This window comes from Zingiber officinale, chromosome 8A (assembly GCF_018446385.1).
Source record: "Zingiber officinale cultivar Zhangliang chromosome 8A, Zo_v1.1, whole genome shotgun sequence".
NCBI lineage: Eukaryota > Viridiplantae > Streptophyta > Magnoliopsida > Zingiberales > Zingiberaceae > Zingiber > Zingiber officinale.
In genome coordinates, this window is record NC_056000.1 from 45,830,709 (window position 1) to 45,853,086 (window position 22,378).

General features: G+C 35.2%; 1 protein-coding gene across 3 annotated transcripts; it reads right to left on the reverse strand.

Moving 5' to 3' along the window:
* Nucleotides 1-6,730: 6,730 nt before the first annotated feature.
* On the reverse strand, nucleotides 6,731-18,074 carry LOC122008789 (potassium transporter 7-like). 3 transcript variants are annotated; one of them, XM_042564632.1, is made up of 10 exons: nucleotides 17,847-18,074; nucleotides 16,683-16,693; nucleotides 16,450-16,591; nucleotides 16,135-16,377; nucleotides 15,978-16,028; nucleotides 11,281-11,541; nucleotides 11,127-11,179; nucleotides 8,817-8,931; nucleotides 8,475-8,729; nucleotides 6,731-7,954 (listed from the first exon to the last, which is right to left on the reverse strand). In XM_042564632.1, the coding sequence occupies exons 3-10, from the start codon at nucleotides 16,535-16,537 to the stop codon at nucleotides 6,867-6,869; spliced, it is 2,154 nt and encodes a 717-aa protein (XP_042420566.1). In that variant the 5' UTR covers nucleotides 16,538-16,591; nucleotides 16,683-16,693; nucleotides 17,847-18,074; the 3' UTR covers nucleotides 6,731-6,866. The 3 variants fall into 3 exon arrangements, with proteins under 3 accessions (XP_042420566.1, XP_042420565.1, XP_042420564.1); XM_042564631.1 differs by adding an exon at nucleotides 17,581-17,719 and having other exon boundaries at nucleotides 16,450-16,693; nucleotides 17,847-18,071; XM_042564630.1 differs by having other exon boundaries at nucleotides 16,450-16,693; nucleotides 17,847-18,072.
* Between the last annotated feature and the right edge of the window lie 4,304 nt (nucleotides 18,075-22,378).

Sequence of the window (22,378 nt, forward strand, 5' to 3'; positions counted from 1 at the left end):
AGTTCTCAAGAGGAGCAAGTGGAGCCAAGAGCAAGTTCAAAGGTGCGAGGCCAATGACAAAGTGACCAAGCTTTTGGTCAATTTATTGCCAAGCACCATCCTTTGCAAAATTGGAGAATTTGAAGATGCAAAGGAATTATGGAGTAAATTGGCCAAGCTTCATGAAGAGATCCCCTCCACTGTACAAGAGCAAGAAGAATCCAGAGAGGGTGACTCTTTGGAGCATGACCAAGAGAAGGACTCCGAGGTTGAGAGATGCTCAACCTCCGAAGAAGAAGTCCAAGAAGAAGCTTCATTTTCAAGGGAGTGCAATGAAGAGAACAAGGAGGGAGCATACTCCTTGTTCAATGTACAAGATGATGAAGCCTCACCTCTAGGTTTGAGGGGGAGTGTAGATCAATGAACCCGGAGCAAGAAGAGGCCTCCACATCCGGGTCAAGTGAAGAAGAAGAAGATGGTGCCACCTCCAAAATTTAAGAAATATCAAATGGAGGAGCAAGTTCCATCCCTACACAAGAAGGTATAAATGTTTCAATTAAAAATAAAAATCATATAATATGTTTTGAGTGTAGGGAAAGTGGGCACTACAAGAGCAAGTGTCCCAACTTGGCCAAGAAGAAGGGTCAAGTGACACAAAAGGGCAAGGAGAAGCCTAAGGAGACCACCCCTGGGACAAAGAAGAGTAAGGAGCACATTGTGTGCTTCTTGTGTCAACAAAAAGGGCATTACCGAAGTCAATGCCCCAAGGGGAAGAAGATGGTCAAGGCTCAAGGAGGCACTAGTCAAGGGGGAGCCTCCAAGGTAAAGAAGAAGGTAACATTTATTGAGCCTACCCCTTTACGTTATGGTAAAAAGCATGATAGTTCTAATTTTTATCATTTTAATGCAATTTACCATAAGAATAGAAAGCATGAGGGCATTAAGGAAAAGCATGTGGCCCTACATGCCAAGACTACCCAACCTAAGGTTAGGAAGGTAGATAGACACTTGGGCGGGAACACTAAGGATAATAGATACATGCCCAAGAACAAAAATGCTCATGGACCAAAACCTAAGGATTTAATGATAGAAAATCAAGTCTTGAGGTCAAGGCTTGATAAAATGAAAAAGACCCTAAAGAGGATGGAAAATATCCTACAAGGGCAAAATGAGAAATACCTAGGGCTAGGAAAATCAAAGCCATCCAATGGCCATAGAGGGTTGGGATACAAACCAAAGGCTAAGAAGGATGTGCCCTCGTACCATAGAGTTCCATATAGTTATGGAACAATCCCTAGGTCCAGTGGTCAAGCCAAGAATACTAGGGAAGTTATCCCTAAGAGTATTTTTGCGAAAAATGTGACTAAGACTTCTAAGAAGTCTAAGAAAGTCACTAACAATGTCACAAGGGAGGCTATCCCTAGAGTTGACCTAGAAAATGTAACCAAGGCTTCTAAGAAGCCCAACAAGGTCATTAGGAAGGTATCTAGGGAACTTATCCCTAGTGAGTACCTAGAGCATCCAAGGAGCACCAATAGGTGTTGGGTTCCTAGGAGCATCTTCTCTACCCCATAGATGGGTTAGAGAGTGTCAACTCCGATTAGAAGGGTAGTTAACCCAACTTTGAGGAAATTGACACTTAAGGAGCATTTTCAAGGTTTTTGTTAACCTTTGAAAATGAAATGGAATTATCATTTACTCTTTGGAAGAGTAAAATGTGCCTAATGGTGGAAAAATTGATTTTATCTTAAATGACATAAATTGAGTGAACCTAGAGAAATACCAAGTTGGGATTTTGGTATTCTCTTAGAAATTAAAGGCAATCCGGGCCTTGATTTACGTTTTTACTCTTGAGGAAAAATGGAATATGCCAACATTTGAGGGTATGCTTAATTTTTAAGTGGCATAAACAAATCAAGAGATTAAAGAAATGTCAAGTTGGGTTTTGGAATTTTCTTAAGGAAATTGGGCGATCTAGGGTTTATGCTTTTTGATTTAGCTAAGTGGTTAAGGATACTTAGATAGGTAATCTAGGTATATTTTATTTATGCTAAACCTTGCCATGATTGTTTGCCCATCATATGCCATGACATCATGTCTATTTTTGCATTCATGTTTTTATTATGAAAAAAAAAAAAACATGTCATGACATTCATACATCATGTAGCTATAGGATATTTTCTTTTGAAAAATTATTTCCTTTTGATGTATGCCATAACATAATCATGCATTAAGTTTAATTCCTTGTAATTAAGGACAAATGACATTTAACAACACTTATTAACAAGTGACATCCTATGTGGATGTCTAATATCTCTAAAATGCCTTGATAGATATGCATGATCCCTAAAATAGGGCAAAACCAAAATCTTACATCTCACAAGGACGATAAGGTGACTTGTATGTGTTTTAGTGCACATTAAATACAAGTGAGATGTTAGGATGATGAACAAAACTCAAAATGTTGATTTAGTGCATTCGTTTGAGTTTTTAAGTTCATCAAAACACATAGTTATGTGTTTTCCCATCATTGGGAAAGCTAATGTATAAGTCATGTGCATTAAGCCCAAGGAACATGGTGGGATATTGGTTTGAAAATGTTTTCAAAATGATTTTGGAAAACCTTGGTGAAGGCTATCTTTTGATAGTAATCACCATTGAATAGTTAGACACAATCTTGAAGAAAACACTAAAGTTTTTGCAAGTTTTCAAGTTTATGTCAATCTTTGAAAATATGAAGTATTTTCATAGAAAACTATTTTTCCTTGATAGTATATGCCCTAAATAATGCCTACACAAAATTTCATGATTTTTGGATTTTTGTAGAATTTTCTAGGAGTTTCTGAAGTTGGCTGATTTTGAAATTCAGCTACTATCAGAGCTCCGATCGATCCATGGATCGATTGGAGTGCCTGAATCGATCCGTGGATCGATTCAGAAGGCAAGTCTCCTGCGAGCAGAAGCTCGCTGGATCAATCAGCCGATCGATCCAGGAAGTCTGAATCGATCAGTGGATCGATTCAGAAAGGTTCAATCGATTGGAACCCAACTCCAATCGATCCAAGTTGCTGATTTTGGCTGAGAAAGCCTGATTTCAGCATCTTTAAACCTAATTTAGTCTAGATAACCTTTCCAAACCCCTGAAAATACATTTGTATACATAAAAAGGGTGTTTTCGTGTGGAAAACAAGGATGGATTGGTTAAGGAAGGCTAAGTTGAAGTTTAGGTTGAGGTTTGTTTCAAATTTTGAATATTTGAACCTCAAAACTTCTAAAATTGGGTTTCCTAAAGTTTTGGGGATTCCAAGTCATTGTTGGTGCAATGACAGAAGTTACCACCATGTCTTTAGGGGGAGGGACTCTTTAAAGACATGAAAATTATTTTTCATGAACCTTGGAAGGTGGTCAACCTTCCGTTAAGAACATGCTCAAGGTTGAGCGTTTGAACTTTAATGGGGAGTGGATATCCTCATTGTTCAAGTGGCTTCAAGTGGATAATGCTCAAGGATGGGCATTTGCCTATATTGGGGGAGAATGTAGGGTTAAGGTTAATGAAGAGTATGGGACCTTCATTATCGTGTTGGTCACAACGAGTGAAGTTGTGAACAACGATGAGCAACTTTTCAGGGGGAGAGTTTTCAACAATGGGGCATTTGTTGAAGAGTGCCTAAAATTGAGGCACGGGTTGATGTGTGCTCAAAGATGGTTTGATGTGTGCCAATAGGGGGAGAATGAAAGGGAGTAAGTTAGGCTTTCATTACCTAGAGGGAGTTTGCCCTCTTAGGGGGAGAATGAAGGGCTTAACTTATGTATTCATTACCTAGTGGCATGAAGAAGGTTTAGGCTATGGGATTAGCCTAACTTACATGTGGTATTGTAAGTGATAGTGTTGGTATTGTCAAACATCAAAAAGGGGGAGATTGTTGGTGCAACATCCCTCAGGTCAAGGTTGACCTGGTTGACCAAGCTTGAGTCTTGGTTTGGGTTTCGATGTTTGACAATGCAAGGTTGATTGAAGAAGAGTCAAGTAGGTCAAGGATGACCGGATACTTGACTGGGAAGTCCTAGTGAGTGAAGCTAGGCAGGAGGAAAATCCTGGTGAGTGAAGCCAGGTGAAAGACCTAGTGAGTGAAGCTAGGCAATTGGGAAGTCCTAGTGAGTGAAGCTAGGCAGGAGGAAAATCCTGGTGAGTGAAGCCAGGTGAAAGACCTAGTGAGTGAAGCTAGGCAATTGGGAAGTCCTAGTGAGTGAAGCTAGGCAGGAGGAAAATCCTGGTGAGTGAAGCCAGGTGAAAGACCTAGTGAGTGAAGCTAGGCAATTGGGAAGTCCTAGTGAGTGAAGCTAGGCAATTGGGAAAGTCCTGGTGAGTGAAGCCAGGCAAGAGGAATCCAAATGGGTCAAGGTTGACCAGACATTTGGTGAGAGTCCAAGTAGGTCAAAGGGATTGACCGGATACTTGGCACGAGAAAGAAAAGTCCAAGTAGGTCAGAGGGACTGACCGGATACTTGGCAAGAAGAGAAAAGTCCAAGTGGGTCAAAGGGATTGACCAGACACTTGGTGAGAGAGTCCTAGCTGGTCAAGGGTGACCGGATGCTAGGTCTTATGTACCAACAAGTCATGGTTGACTAGATGTTGGTTTAGGGGGCTTTAGACTTGGTTTTGGACAAAACCAAGGTTCGATCGATCGTGGATTGATCCAGCAGGTTTGGATTGATCCGTGGATTGATCCGAGAGTTTGGATTGATCCGTGGATCGATCCAAGATTGGATCGATCCATGGATCGATCCAGAAGATCTGGATCGATCCGCCGATCGATCCGGTGAGTCCTCGCAGAACCTCGGATCGATCCGTGGATCGATCGAGGTCCCAATCGATCGATGGATCGATTGGGACGCTGTTTCCAGAATACCTGGATCGATCCGTGGATCGATCCGGCATTTTTCCAGAGGCGCTCTGGATCGATCCGTGGATCGATCCAAAGCCTCCCCGATCGATTGGGAGCAATCCAATCGATTAGGATTCGACCGTTGGCGTCGTTTATAGCTGTTGGCGTGTGATTCCTTCAGTAGAACTTCACCGATTGATTCCAGATTCATCACAGCTCCTCCCCAGCACTCTCTAAGCTCCTCACCGCCAGTTCTTGAAGGTTCTTGGAGGTTCATCCAAGTCAAGAGGCGAGTTGCAACGAGAAGAAGAAGAAACTAGGGTTTTTACTGCATCTCTTGTAAGCTTTTGCTTATTCTTTACTACCCTTTCTTCTACTTGTATTGAGAGTCTTGTAGGGCTTCTCCGCCTTCGGTAGTTACCGAAAAGGAGTGTTTATTAGTGGAGGTGTGTGTGTGTGCGTGGATCCTTGGACTAGTCACCTCTTGTGAGGTGGATACCAAGTAAAATCCTATTGTTAGCATTGTTGTAGTTTGTTTCTTTGTATTCCGCTGCGCATCACTTTGAAGAAACAAGCAACGAAGCACGACGAGCACACGCGAAGCTATTCACCCCCCCTCTAGCTACTTTTCGGTCCTAACAGTAATTGCTATATAATTGTACTTAAACTTTAAATCTTAAAATCACTTTATTATCATAAATCCTAAACTTTAAAAATATTATTATATCAAAATATTTTTTTTACCATAAAAATTATTTAAATTTTATTAAAATTACTTTAAAATAATTATTCCTTTACCTTCAAAATTATTTAAAATTAATTAAAATCATTTTAAAATAATTATAACAGTTACTTAATAACTTTATATTTTTACCTTATTTATTTTAATATGATTCTTTTTTTAATAGAAAAATAAACATCAATAATTAGATAGTTTATCAAGTCACACATAATTTTAACTTTTAGTTTCTTAGATTTATTAAATTATTCCAGCGAGTCATAGGATTACGAATCTAGGGGCGTAAATTATACTAATATATAACACGCAAGGAGTGACTGATTTTGAATTTTACCATTTAAATAAACCAAATATAATAATTTGTAAATTTTTATAATTTTAAATTATCTATAAGTATCTTTAAAATAAAAATAATATAAATTACATGCATTTGATAAGCCTATGCTATTAGTTGAGCTCCATAAAATACTCAAATTCAATTTAAATCGATAAGATTTTTAATAAATAAAATTGAATAAACTTCATGAATAAAAAACTTTAAACATTGACTCCACTAGGTTCGTTTACTAGAAGAAAAAAAGAAAATAAAATATCTATAGAATTTCTAGGAGAAGAAAAAAGAATAATTACTTCACATGATTAAGAACCATAATGTCATTTACCTTCTGGAGTCATGCGACTTGGTCTTCTGGATCAACATGATTCTCCTAAGAGTTCCTTTTATAATTCTACACATAAAGGGTCATACCCTATTAAATATAATAAATAACAAATATCCAAAATATTAATTGAGTTTAACTGAATATGACAACCCGTAATACATAATTATTTCAGGATGTAAGTCCAGCGTTGGATGAATGATCCAACATGATTTGGCGATGATGAAGAAAATATGCAAAATATAAGGGTGATAAATTCCCCAATATCCATGGTTCCTACAAAATTCTCTATATTTAATCATCTACAACACTAAACAACAACAACAACAACAAATCAATTGGGTCAATATATGGATGAAAAAAAGCATCTATAATGAGTCTACATCATAACTACAAGAGGTAGAGTTTAACTTGCAAAGCGATTAATGTGTTGCTAGCTGATAAAAACCCTTCAGCCCCTATCAGACTTAGTAAAAGCTTCTTATTTTTAGCACAAGAAATACATTATAGAACTGCTTGACATGAAAAAAATTCAAAGTTCTAAGTGAAACAGTCATATCACATTCAGGTTCATACCTTGGCATTGTCGGTAATAAGAACTGATTACACATAATAGATCATGCCCACTTCTATAAGGCTGATATGTGGTATGCTTAAAGCCACTGAAGGGCCCCTGCAGTTCTTTCGGAGAAATGAGTAGGCAACGTCGATGAAAAACTTCTTCGTGAAGGATGATGTCCTACGGGCTTTTATGTATGAGTGTCCCAGTATGTAGGCAACTCCTGCTTGCTTCGCCTCCACCAATGCCTGTAGCTCTTCCCTCAACTGAGGGTCTATGTGCTCAGCGTCTGGCAGATCAAAATGGACTCGACGACGGCGGGTCACGCTTGGGGATTCTTGCTCGTACAGCGACTGCAAGCTTTGTAATGTTTCTGATTTGCTGCTCCTAGTCGGATTAGGGTCACCTGCAAGCTGATCAGCATCTCTCATCACCAACGTTGTGCCAGACAAGTCAGAAGTTTGAATAACGGCCATTCTTCCTTCAGGTGAGCAATCATAACTACCGGAAGATGTTTCTTCAGCTTCCATCTGAATGAATTTGGCAATGCTCAAAACCAAAAGGTTTTCAAAGTTCTCTTCGTCTTTCTGTACGTCTTTGTAGCCATGCCTAACTATGCACCTGTACATTCTGTAGGATCTAGGACCAATCCGGCCAATGAGATATCGTTCATCGGGAGGAACAAATGGTACTGGGACTGACTTCACACAAACAAACACAAGAACTTGATGAAAAGCAGGGAGGTTGGTGATAAAATGGGAGAATATAGCTGGCACGCCAGTAACCAACTCTGTGTAGATGAGTCCAATTCCGGGGACACGAACAATTCCAAGACTGGGTCCTAGTGTGAGGATCCATTTCATTGAGACCTTGTTTTGCAAGTCAAAGAGATATTTCCTCCGGGTGCCATAGTGCCACACATACATTACAACCATAAAGACAAAGGAGAGCGCCAGAGGTACCCATCCTCCCTGGGGAACTTTGATAAGTGAAGAGGACAGATAGACACCTTCGATGCTCCCAAAAAGGAGAAGAAACATCAGCGCAAACAAGTTGTTCTTTTGCCATACAAATATGATAACAAGGGCCATCAACCATGTTGTCACAAACATGACGGTCATGCATGCTATACCTGCAATCACAAAAAAGGTTTACCGTGATAAACAAATCAATGACAAATTTAGTTGCATCTACAAGAAACAATAAATAAACTCAAGGACATAACACTCAAATGATATGATTAATTCTTAGAACTATGAACTAGGCCCTATGGAGGAAAAGCAATTGCACTTGACAATGCAGGTTCTAGATTCTTAGAGGCAGAAAATGCAACAAAAGCACCCATTCATTTCAACGAGAAATGAAATAAGACATGAATGTAAACTCTTTATATGGAAAACAAAAATATCCAAGCGTTGAAAGAAGTGAGTGGTCCTTTAAGTCGAACAGACACAGTATATAGTAAATAAAAGAGTAATCTCATTGTAGCATCTAAACTGGCCCTTAGTAACATGAAAGTGCATGTTAATGATGTCATATTTACACGCAATGTGAGATAATGGTAAACAAAAAGTAAATGAATCGTGACATACAAATGATAATATAGAAACTCTTTTGTTTACAACTCTTTGCTGTAGTAGAGGTTCACTTACCATATGCATTTCCAATGACGGTTGTGTCACGAAAACCAATAGTCACAGCAAGACAAAGCACCATCAGGATCCAATTGATTTCAGGTATGTATACCTGGCCATAGATCCATCTTGATGTATGGACAATCTTGACCCGTGGGAAACAACCCAAAGCATGGCATTGTTTGATGATTGAGAATGTTGCTGAGATAACAGCTTGACTGGCAACTATAGCAGCAAGTGTGGCAACCACGAAAACAGGCCAAAAAACAGGTTCTATAACACAAAGAAAATGGAAAATAAAAACTGTTAAATATGCATCTTATCTTGGTTTAGTAGCATTTCAGCTATGTAAAGACATACGCGGTATTGATTCGTAGAAGCTGGTAGTTATTTCAGAGAAATTTCGGGAGATAAATGCTGCCTGCCCCATGTATTGAAGGACTAGACATGGGTATATGACACTAATGAATGCCACCTGGGACAAAAGTTTGTCAAAAGATCCAATATATGGAATTGTTGAAGCAGCTTAAAAATTGTTGGACATGTGCAAGTAAAAAATTTGCAAAGTGTCTGCTCATTGCAAATTATGAGAGGAAATATAAAGAGAAATCAATGTTGTAAAATGGGAAAGAAGAAAAGAAAGAAAGACAGATATATCCATTTTTTTTCAACATGAACAGTTTTTGTTCAATCAACAAGGATTGCATATATAAATTACCTTAAAATTAATTCAATGAGCAAAAACACTGAAAAGAGAGCTTCAAGAAGAGCAGTAAGCAAGCACATCAAAATCTGTGTTAATTAATTGTCTGCCACATTGTATCCTATTTTGATTATGATAAAATAATGTTGAATCAACCTTGTGAGATTCCTTAGCTATATAAAAGCAAGAAATTTTCGTACCAGTGATGTTGGACATGCATTAAAGACAAGATTCGTGACAACATTTCAATTTTTCCCATCAATGTTCACTCTGCTCAGTTTGACCAGCAAACTATATATATAGGCTCCAGATTATAAACTCCAGATTCCATTTGCACCTTTCTCCTCCAAACCATCTGTAAGTATTTTTAATATGAAATTTCACCAGTGAACTGGTGGAAGTCTAAGCCAAAAATAAGTCCTTTTCTAGTTCCCTCTTTCTTTGCTTCCTCCTCATCTTCCTAAGTCTACATCGGCCTCTTCTTCTTCCTCTTTGTTCATTCTGACGGGTGTACACCAATACTATCTCATACTGACATATAGTACGCTAATTGTCATCAGAACTCCGTCATTCTACCATGTACTGATACCAACACTGGTATTTTAAAATTGAGTAAATCTACCAAAAGGTGGAAACTTCAGGAGTTGCAAGAAATTTTCCAGATTAAGTTTTTGGTGAGACAATAAATCAAATGGCTACACCTAATGCTTACAAAGTGCAGATTGACCAATCAGCTTCCTACTTGATTGATCCAATCTAACCAATTTCTAGGCTCGATGCTAATGTGATGCAATGATCTTCTTTCACCAAAAGATTGATTTATTTCTCCAAGCAATTGCTTAGCCACCTTCTGCATGTAAAGGGACTAGGGTGGTGAAAGTATCTTCTGCTAGGTCTCCATCCTTTTTTATCCACCAAATACAACATCTTCTTCAACATGTAGCAATTCGCAACTATTTATAGTCAGCTAAGTGAATCATTTACCACGATTAGCAACATCATCTACAATTTAGAGTTTACTCATTAGTGGTAATTTTGTTATTTATAATTTATTAATGCTGTTAGATTCTCTAGCCTCCCACTATACTCCTTACCTTATTAATCTTACTAATTCAGTATATCAAACTATAGAGTCCACTGATCATCCTTTTACACCTTAGAGAATCACAAAGGTTACAAAAAAATGACATAGAAAATGACAAAGTAATTAGCTGTTATCCGTACCACAAGTGATAGTTGTATGTTGGCCATTGTATCAATTTACTAAAGAATTATGGAAAGTAAACAACTTGTTATTTGAGGAGCAAACCAATGGACAATAATAATAATGTGGAAGGAAGACTTGGGCATGTTTACTTTGAAAGAAAGCAAGGATGAAAGAAAGTTGATTTTCACCCTTATTTATTTGGTGAAATGCGAGGGATAACCTGATCAGACTTCATCTTCGGCTTGAATATGGCAGGCAATCTATCACTTCAATGGTCGGCATTTGTCAATCAATCAAGTTTTCAATTTATTTATTTTTTACTTTTTTGTCTAGCTTTTTGTTCACCCAAGTATCATTCGAAGAAGAGAATCTTTTTTTTTTCCCTTTTTTCCCCTCATATCTCTAACTCTCTCAATCTCAGTTGTTTCTCCCTATTTCCTATCCTCCCAAGTAAACAAGGCTTAACTTAAGCTCATGATCGCCAACTACACAAACTTAGTCAAAACTGGACTTTGTTCCAATTAGTCTTTGCTAGCTAGTGTAACCATATATCCATACTTCACTAGTACCTACTACATGATATTATGCTCAGATATCTATACATCACACCTTTTTTTATCTGCTAAGATGGCGGACATTTGGTTAGTGCTTGTTAATTTATCACTAGAGATAGTCATGTCTAATCGTCTACTCTGGATTCTGTCAAATAAATTCTAACTATTCATCAAAATCTGAAAAATGAGTCAAAGTGTATTGTTACCCTAATGGATGCTGAAGTGAAATGGCCAAGATCTGCAAACATAGCTTCTGTACCTGCAAATGCAATGAAACTATGAGCATTAGGTCAGTATGATGAAAAAAAGGTAGCTTGAAGCCTTTAACAATAAGAATGTTGAAATACCACCGTAATTTACCTGTGATTGAAAGAAGTATACCGCCTAGAGATATCCAACCATCTTTCCCTGTCTTCTTGAAAAACTTAACCACATAGAGTGGAGAAAGGGCCAGATATATCCTATGGTTCCAGTGAATGACATTGTACAGTCCAATAATACCAATGCACAACAGCCAAATAATAACGATGGGTGCAAACATGAAGGCCACCCTTTGAGTACCCCTACGTTGCAATGCAAAAAGGCCAACTAGCACAAAGCAAGAAACAATTGCCACCTCGCCTGTACAACATGTGATGCAAACAAAAGAAAAAAATAGATGAATGAAATTTGTACAGAATCCAAAACTGGGAGGTGAAATAAGAAAATGAATACACACACACAATTGTGTTATGCTGCAGGCCGTTCGCTACGGAACTTTCCTCGACTCCTTGATCGAGGCTCCTCGAATTCTTGATTCTTTTTCTTTTTTTTTCAACAACAACAACACAACAATCAAGCCTTATCCCACTAGGTGGGGTCGGCTATATGAATCTTTTTACATCATTGAGCTCTACTACTATATCATCATCTATACTTAAATAAATTTTACCTTGTTTTATTGTTGCTAACCAAATCTTTTTTGGTCCTCCTCTTCCTCGTTTGATATGCGTATTTGTCATAATTTCACATCGCCTAACTGGAGCATTTATTGGTCGTACATGTTCATACCATCTTAAATGTGTCTCTCGAAGTTTTTCCTCAATAGATACTTTCTCTCTAATGCTCTCATTTCTTATTTTGTCCATCCTCATATGTCCACACATCCACCTTAACATCCTCATCTCTACAACTTTCATATTCTGCTCATGTGCTCGAACCATAGCCCAACATTCAGCTCCATATAACATAACAGGTCTAACTGTGGTTTTATAAAACTTACCTTTAAGTTTTAGAGATACTTTATAGTTACAAAACACTCGACACTCCCCTCCATTTCAACCATCCTGCTTGTATTCTACGTAAGACATCTCTCTTAATTCCTCTATCGTTTTGCAAAAATGATTCTAAATATTTACATCTCTCGGTTTCGGACAACTCATCCTCTCCTATCTTAACAATTGTCTCATTACTTCTAATATTGCTAAACTTAAATTCCATATATTCTGTCTAATCTACTAAGCTTAAAATCTTTCTCTTCTAGTGTTTCCCGCCAAGATTCTAATTTAGCATTTATTCTTTCACGTGTTTCATCTACCAAAATAATATCATCTGTAAACAACAAGCACCATCGTACTGTATATTGAATGTGCACAGTGAGTTCGTCTATAATTAGTGTAAAAAGATAGAGACTTAGAGTTGATCATGAAATCCTATCTTTATTGGAAATGCTTCAGTTACTCCGCCTGAAGTCTTTACTCTGGTTGTTACATCCTCATGCATATCCTTAATTAGTTTAATATATGTTACACTAACATCTCTCTTTTCTAGAATTCTCCATATAATTTCTCTTGGAACTTTATCATAAGTTTTTTCTAAGTCAATGAATACCGTGTGTATATTTTGTTTTTACTCCCGATATTTTTCAATTAATTGTCTAAGAAGATGTATAGCTTCTATTGTCGACCTTCCAAGCATAAACCCAAATTGATTTTCGGTCACTGTGGTCTCCTTCCTTAATCTTTTTCTATTACTTTTTCCCAAATTTTCATGGTATGACTCATTAGTTTAATACCCCTATAGTTTGCACAATTTTGTACGTCTCCCTTGTTCTTATATAAGGGAACTAGAGTACTTATCCTCCATTGATCGGACATTTTTTTCGTTTTTAATATCATATTAAATAATTTTCTAAGTCATTCAATACCTTGTTTCCCTAGGCACTTCCATACCTCTATCGGAATATCATCTGGTCCACTTTTCTATTGTGCATTCCATTTAAAGTTTGTTCTACTTTTGAAGTTTGAATTCTACGATAAAAATTAAAATTTCTATGTTCATTTGACTTACTTAAATTACCTAAGTTAAATTGGTCACTTAAAACTTCATTAAAAAGTTGATAAAAATACCTCTTCCACCGCTCTTTTATTTCTCCATCGTTTATTAATATCCTATTACATTCATCTTCAATACATTTTATTTGGATAAGATCTCTTATTTTCCTTTCTCTCACTTTAGCTATTCTATAAATGTCTCTTTCCCCTTCTTTTGTATCCAATTTGTGATATAATCGTTCAAAAGTTTCATTATTTGCTTCACTCACTACTTTCTTAGCTTCTTTCTTGGCTATTGTACATTTTTTTTTAAATTTTCCTCGTTCTTACAAATATATAATTCCTTATAGGCTATTCGTTTTTCCTTCACTTTTTCTTGTATTTTCTCATTCCACCACCAAGGTGGCAAAAGACGAATACACTCGCTCCCAGCGCCCCCGCCAACCCGTCCCAGGGCCAACACGGAGGAGGTAAATCATGGACGGCTACTAGCCTTTGGAATAGTGACTAGCACATAAGGGAGGTATTTACCTCAGCTTTGTCGAGATTCAAAACCCAAATCTCATAGTGGCAACACCTTATGCGCTAGTCACTAGACCCATCCGAGGGGACTTCTCATTCTACCACCAAGATTGTATACTTAGTGGTGTATGTCCCTTTTGACTCACCGAGTACACTCTTAGCTACTATTTTCAACTTTGATGTCATCTTATCTCATGTTGTATTAAAGTCATCGTATATTTCACATAATGCTTATACTTCTACCTTCTCCTTAAATACATTTTGTTTCTCATCCTTTAACTTCCACCACTTAATTCTGGGAGTCGTATATATTTTCTTTCTATTGATACTATGTTTGAGACGTATATCCAACACCACTAATCTATGTTGGGTAGTTAAGCTTTCTCTAGGGATGACTTTACAATCTTTACAAATCTTTCTATCATTCTTCCTAACCATAAGAAAGTCAATTTGCAATTTATTATTCCTACTTTTGAATGTGACTAAGTGTTCTTCTCTTTTCTTAAAAAACGTATTAACTAATATAAGATTATATGCTATCGCAAAATTTTTTTTTATTTCTAAAAAATAAAAAATCCTTTAAATATTAAATCATAAACCCCCAAAATACATAAATTATACCCCATGAGCACCTAAAATTTTTTTTATCTTGAACACTATAACCCAACTTCTAAACCCTAAAGGTAAAATCTAATTGACTTAACCCGGAGCTAAAAATAATAAACAAAAAAAAAAAATCATATTAGGCACCCTAAATATATACCTCTTGAGCACCTAAATTAAAAAAAAAAAGTACTGTATGAATTGAGGAGACTGGATTCAATCCAGGCGCCTCAACCATTGTCACGAATGAAGTCCATAGCACTTCGTCCGCAGCATATCAAATATATATATATATATATATATATATATATATATATATATATATATTTAGAAACCTTTTTTTTGTGCTCGTGCGATGAAGATGAATTCAAAAGCATGACAATAGCTCAGACTAAAATGCAGAAAAGTGATAAGTGAGATATTTATTGTAAAATTCAATCATAATATCCCAATCCAAAATCAATCAACACATTATTATTACCAAATATGGATCCTTCCTTGAACTTCTTTATGATTCTAATCCTCCATAAACTTATTGATCACAAGAGTAGGAGTATTTATACGTTAAAAAATTTATACTTCTTCCAAATGTTGTACTCTGGCAGGAAGTTAAACATGAGATTGCATCTGAGTGGGCATTGATTGACAAATGTTTGCAGAAACATGATTCATTATTGCAACCTACACTGAACCACGCTGTTTACCTTTCTCAAACCATATTCCACTGGTTGTCGACTATGCAGAAAGAACAATGAGAATTACAAACTAAGAAACATTACCCAGAAGCTCACTTGTATGAATTGCTCTGCTACAATCTGACTATCTAAAACCACTGACCTTGTTGAATGCTCAACCATGCACCCTAATCACCTCAATTTAAAACAGTGGAAAGTCCTTAAAAATTAATATACAACCAATCATTTCAATTTACCTTCATTTGATGAGATGCGTTTCAATTTTACAAAATTTAGAAAACCACAATTTTGATAAGATAATTCTAAAATCTTCTGGATATGAGCAGCTGATTATGCATCATTTTTATCTAATGTGATCTTAATTTTCCCTTTTTTGGTGGCACATGTAACCAAATAGAGGCCATGAGCAATTAGTGCTCGGACATTATGAGAAATTTTCAAGAACCATAAATCATATATTTTAACAACCAATAACCAATGTATAGCAACATCTCTAAAAATTTATGAGCCCTGCACATGATCATTTTGAACTACTTGTACTAAACAAACTGTTTACATATTAATTTTCCAGAAGCATTTATTATATATAAAGATACTTACATGGACTTAATTCACTAAAACTAAGGGCGTATATTACTTGTTTAAAGAAACAGATTTCTTCTTTATTCATAACCAATGGCTTAATCAGTTCTACCCTACTTCCAGGAATCAAGACAAAATCCATACTACTGGGCAAATGATTAAGTGGATATATGAATCAGATATCTAAAAGAGTCACTCAAGTCTCCATATAAAAACAAATTAGAATGAAAATTAGTAAGTTAACCTGTAAAGCTAGAGGTATTAAAATGACGAGATAGGAAGCAAGAAACAATCAATTAAAAGATATTGCAAATTATGCAATGCAGAACTTCACAATACGTACCATCATGAAAGTTTTTGGTGCGAACTTGTACCCCAGAAATAGATGATAAAACTGTAAAAACATTACAACGAGGCATGTCCAAGCTCACATTCAAGATAAAATAGAAGAAAATTTGACAACGTATAAATAAATCAGAAAGGCATTCCAAGAAATGTACCAGAAATAGCAGGTGTAAGAACACCATCACCAATCACCATGCAAGCACCGAACAACACTATGAGAAGTAAACAAGTCCTCAGTCTTTTGTGCTTCTCAAGAAACCTTTTCAATGGTGAATGGATCACACTTCGAGTTCCATTACGATAATACGTGGACAGCTCCTCATCAGCTGCTTGCTGATTAGGGAGTAAACTGAATTTGGCATGTCTACAAAGTAGAGAGTATAAAGCAAATGTTCCACCTGAGGACAGTTTTAATTTAGTTTAGTAAAATCTAATAAATCAACTGAAGTAATAGAATTAGTTAGTCATACCTTCACCATTATCATCAGCACTCAGGACAATGAATACATACTTTAGCAGAGGGATTATAGTTAATGTCCAGAATATCAAAGAAAACATGCCAAACACAGTCTCCTCATCTTGATATTGGTTCAACCTTCCACTGTATGCACTCTTGTACACATAAAGAGGAGATGTACTCAAGTCACCATAAACTACACCAAAACTTTGATATGACAAAAGAAGCAAATTTTTGTAGTAGCACCTCCAATTCACCTGCAGGACAAGGAGAAAGAATCAATCATGTAAGAGCAGACAAGTAACAGGCCCTAAAATAACTCAATTACTAAGCAAGTAATTTTCATTTATTGCTATAATGGCCAAATTTATTTGAGGTGATATACCGTTCTAGGCGCCAAACGTCCATATAGCACGAAATTAAATTATTAATTAGCAAGTGAAAATTCCTGGAATAGATGCATTTTATGAAGTTAATGCCAACAAGACCAGTCATCTGTTATTGGAATTGTGGATGTATGGGCAACCACATGCTCACAAGTGATCATCTTTCTATCAACTATATCTAACCGACAAATGGTTCTTTAATGCTCATCCAATCAAAATATTTTGTGAAGAATTTTGGAAGAAAAAAAATCATATGTACGATGACTATTGGTTATTTTTTTATTATCCAACAAAGCGATCTAACAGTTGAACATTTTTGCCTTTTTTCCAAAGAAAATGTTGAAGAATTCAAATGTTTCAATGCATAGCAACTGAAACATTCCTTTCATCTTTCCTATAATTCTCAGTTAGTATCTCGCTGGAACTAGATGCAGACAAAATTCATCCTGATACACTATTTACATCTCAGCAAACCCTGTAAATCCACATATTCCAGACCTTCTCTATCAACCATCAGACACCAGCAGGAGAAGGTATTAAAAAAACACTGCTCTCCTAAAAGCTTCTATTTTTCATTTTCTTTCCTCAGAAAATAGAATTAAAAATAAATAAATAAATATGTCTCATTCACTTTATTTTTAATTCTTGAATTTATCAGAGTTGAATGGTGTTAAAAAAGGTTAACTGGAAATAACCTTTTTTCCTTAATAATTTTCAAGTTCTAATTTTAAAATTGAAAACCAAACTTATTCACAGACCTAAGTTTCCGAATCACAAGCACCCGACTGTCTATCCCACCCCTCAACACTTGATTACTGGATGGAAGTATCTGACATCGAAAGGAAATCGATCGCCTTCCCATTTGCTCGCACATGAAAAGGTTCCAATTCCAACCCCCTAGAAGAAGTAAATTTCCAGCACAAACATCAAAAGCCACAAGCATCGAGCCAAAACAAAGGATACGCCAAATCAAAAACCAAGAGGACAGCCAAAAGAAAACGATCTCGATCCGGCGGCTACTCACCCGCTGATCGTAGGAAGTTGACCCTCCCTCTTGATCCATCGCATCCGATGACCTCCGCCGCAGTTGCTGCTCTCCTAATTCGGAGATCGATTCGCAGGCAAGGAAGCCTCCATTCCCAATCCGCCGATTCTCGCAGCAGAGTAGAGAAAAGAAAGACCGAATCCCTCGCGAAGAGTTCGTTGCCGATCTTACGCTGTAAAATTTCAGTGGAGAGGCGAATCCGGTAACCTTAATGGAATTAAGCGTTGCGTCACCGCTCTCATCGATTCTATTTTTTTATATAATAAAATTAATAGTTAACGATTACTTCCCAAAAATTAAATCAACAGTGGTCATATTTTTTTTTATTTTTTTAGTTTTTTTTTTTCCGGTGGGCTATAAGGGACCTATAGAGTAATTATAAGTCTCCTCTCATAGGATGTCCTAATTAGAGCGTGACAATTTTCTTATAACGAGACATGAATTAATTTTTAATTGACGTATATCTTCGGAAAACAGAGACTAGATTTTTTTGTTCAAAAAAAAAAAAAAAAAGTAAATCAGGGATGATTCATTTTGAATTGTCATTCATAATTGAGTTATAATTGATTATGATTCCTTTTAGGATTTATCATTCTTATTATATTATAGTTTGGGTCAGAGCGAGTGGTCAAGAAATCATCCCTGGCACAGCGCTTGACAACCTAGACATTTGCCCACTTCCGACAACCTCTGAGCGATCTCCGGCCACCCACTCCGACCCAAACTATAATCTATTTGGGACGATAAATCCAGAAAGGGATTGCAACCTATTGCGGTCAGATCGTAACTAAGATTTGGCCATAATTGGGAGTGAATCATCCCCTGGTCCACTTTTTTGTGGACCAGGAGATCCGTTTCCCAAAAAAAAAACTCCTCCCACCCCGTAGTCACTTGGCAGTTAGTTATAAGTTGTTTTCGTGATTTATCTCCCTTCATATAATTTAGGAAATAGCTATGAGAAGCACCTTGGATGATCATAATCATCTTTTACTATAATATACATGGAGTCTCTCCCTGTGTGAATCATCTACCGTTCTTAATGTACTCTCTTTCAATAGTGTAAGACAGTCATGGGGAGCCGTCGTATTTCACCTTTTATCGAATATATATGGAGTCTCCCACCCTCACAGATTGACGTAGTTGGTACCTGTATATGTGGTTGTTCCAATATATCTTAAATTAATTTTCAACAAATGTAAAATGTTTCATTGGGTGTTTGACCTCCTTCGTACAAAGGGTCACTATAAATATCTTTGTGATTTATCTCTTTCCAAAGTGTGTGTGGCCACCCTGGAGGGGTTTTTAAAGTGATAGTTTCACCTTTTGCTCTAATATATGCGGAGTCCCCCAAGCATCCACGATTAGATTCCCAACCACGACGTATTGTAAGACATTTTCTCTAGTGGGATTATAAATTTGAGATGTTGGGCTGCTAGTCTGCCCGTTCAAATACTTTCAAATTTATCCTAATAATCAGTAGAAAATTTTTGTAAGATTGAATTAGTCATCTCAGAATTAGTCAGCCTGAAGAACTAGATACCTAATACTAACTAAAAAATTATTTTACTTCCAAGGCTAAATACCTAAAACTAACTAAAAAAATTATTTTACTTCCGATCTTTTAGAGACTGAATATATTTATCACATATTCAAGTTCAATTCTCACATAAGATATACCTCCGATGACTAACTATAAGTGAAACTCGACATGTCAGAAGTTACCATGCAAATTTATTTGATGGGTGAAATATGAGACTGGAATATGCTAAGATTAATGGGATGGTAAAATTAGGATGCACCTAATATATAAAAAAATAGTTTACTCCTAAAATTTATATATTTCTCACAAAACTCCACTTAGACTTCAAATTATCATTTCATCCTCAATTATTAGCCCATCTTTTCACTTAACCAAACAACAATTTACTCATTCGAGTTTTTTATCAAATGACATTTTAAAATTGTGACCATCTCACAAATTGTTTGCACACAGGGGTGTTCCATAAATTGCATAACATTTAGAGGGCAAGATTGTAAATTGGTCCAAATGAATCGTGCATCACTTTGTTTCTCAGTGAGCGAAGGAGAATAATTTTTTAAAACATAATAATAAATAAATTAACTGCTTAATAAAGTAAACTTTATCCTCTCGTGTCATCGTCCTACGGCAATTGGACGTGTTATGCGACTCTTCTCTCCGCGTAAGAAGCGTGTAGGCGTAAAACTAAATAATATTAAATTTCTTTTGTCCATCTAAAATCCTTCTATTATTTGCACAATTATTATCTGGATATTTGTTTTTTAATTCTTTTAAAATAAAAAGAAATATACAACTAGAGGTGAATTTTGAGGTTCTCATGTTGTTAAATAATGGAATATTCCGTTGGGCCATCATGTGGAAAAGATTTTTTAAAAAATTATGAATCATTTTATAGAGATTTTATTTAATCGTTTAAATTGGATGAAAAGTATTTTTTAAATCGAAGTATTTACTTTTTTTAAAATTCATTAATCTTAAAAATGATCAGTTCACAGTAAATTAAAAAAATGTTAATGATTCAGTTGTTCTATATTCCCTTTTGGTGGAGAAAAAAATCTCCTACCATACATTGAAATTCAAATTTTAAATATGTTAATTACGGAGGGCTAACTATTACCGTGTCCTCAGAGCCAGCCGTCTCAATCATTCTCCTTGAAGTCCTAGATAGAAAAAATAATTTAATATTTTTTAAAATTAATATTAGAAACATATAATTTTATTAATTATAGTAAAAGATGAAATTTGTCACCCTAACAGCTCAACACGATCAATCCTACGACCATTTGTGAGGAGGTAAATCGGAAAGCTACAGTTGGCCACTACGGGGAGTGTATTTTTCTTAACTTTACTAAAATTCAATATATTATCCATTGTAACAATATCTATCCCGTATTATCCAACTCAACTATGTCTCGAGAGCGACATTAAATTTTGTTAGTAAAATTTAAAAGGACTGTTTCATATATTGTCAATAATTATTTATATAATTAGAAGCAATGTGATCAACTATGCCAAGCAACAATAACTTTATCTTATGTCAAACCTCACTTCTTTTATTATTAGTAAAATTTAAAAAATAAAAATATTTTATATTATCTAATTTAGAAACAGTAATAAATTATTGTAATACAATATATTAATATACATTTTAATTATATATATATATAATATTAATTAATATTTACTTCGAGGAAAAAAAGTCTCGACATAATAGTAAAATTATTATGTGACATAGAGGAAATATGTTCGAATACTAGATATAGTCACTACGTATAATAGACTCTTCCTCGAATCCTTCGTTGACGGGAGCTTTGTGAACTAAACTACTTTTTTATTAATTTTAATTTTGATAAATTATTATTAAAATTTATTTATCCAAAAATATTTAGTTAGAAAATATTAATAGTGAATTATTAAAAAAGTGAAAGAAAAATAAAATTTAAGAAATAAATAATACTACATTATTGAATATGTTTTTGACTTTCAAAAATATTTATATAAATAAATATATATATATATCAATTAAGTGTAACCAATAAATATTTTAATTGATTAACAAAATTTAATTTTGATTAATAAATTAAATTTGTATCATTAAAATATTTAAAATTACTAATTAATTTTAATAAAAAAATTAAAAAAATACCAACTAAATCTAATTTAATAGTAAAAAATTAAAATTATCAATTAAATCTAACCTGAGTAAAAAAAAATAAAAATGATCCAAATTTAATCTATAAAAAATTTAAAATTTTTGACCAAATATAATTTAGCTATTAAAAACTTAAAATTACTGATAAAAATAAATCTCAACTAAAATTTATTTTAATCATACTTTTAAATATTTAATATTCATATTCATATATTTTAAAATTAATATTCATATTTAATTTATATATATATATAATTTATAGATCCCAATATAATAGGATCCTAAGCATGGGCTTAATGGCTATGCCTTCAGCCTGCCCTGAGTGTCCTGCACAAATTTCCTCTGTTTCAACTCATGTGTCGAATTTCTCCTGACCCAACTCGTGATCAGGCTTCGAGCGATCAGCAACCCCGCGAGGTGTTGCCTCTTGCGTCCACAATCAGCCGCTATATGCGAGATCATAATTATTTTTTTGTTTTTTTCTCCTTTGATTTTCTACTTTTTTTTTTCTCTTTTCCTCGAGAGATTTTTTTCTTTAATGTTTTTCCCTAGTGATTTTTTCGACCGTGAATTCCTTTCCTGTTTTTTGGTTCCATCCTTTAGTAATGATATCTTAATTACATGCTTACTGTATTAATTAAGAGTTAGTCCGACCATCAAAACATTCTACTTTAATTTAATCAATTAAGATAACCTAATTAATAATTAAGTAGTTAATTATAGATAAGGTGTTGGTGCAATTAACCTCTCGGATTTTGATATTTGACAATATACCTAAGTCTGGTCAGTTTGACCAAAGGTTGAATCCAAACAAGATTT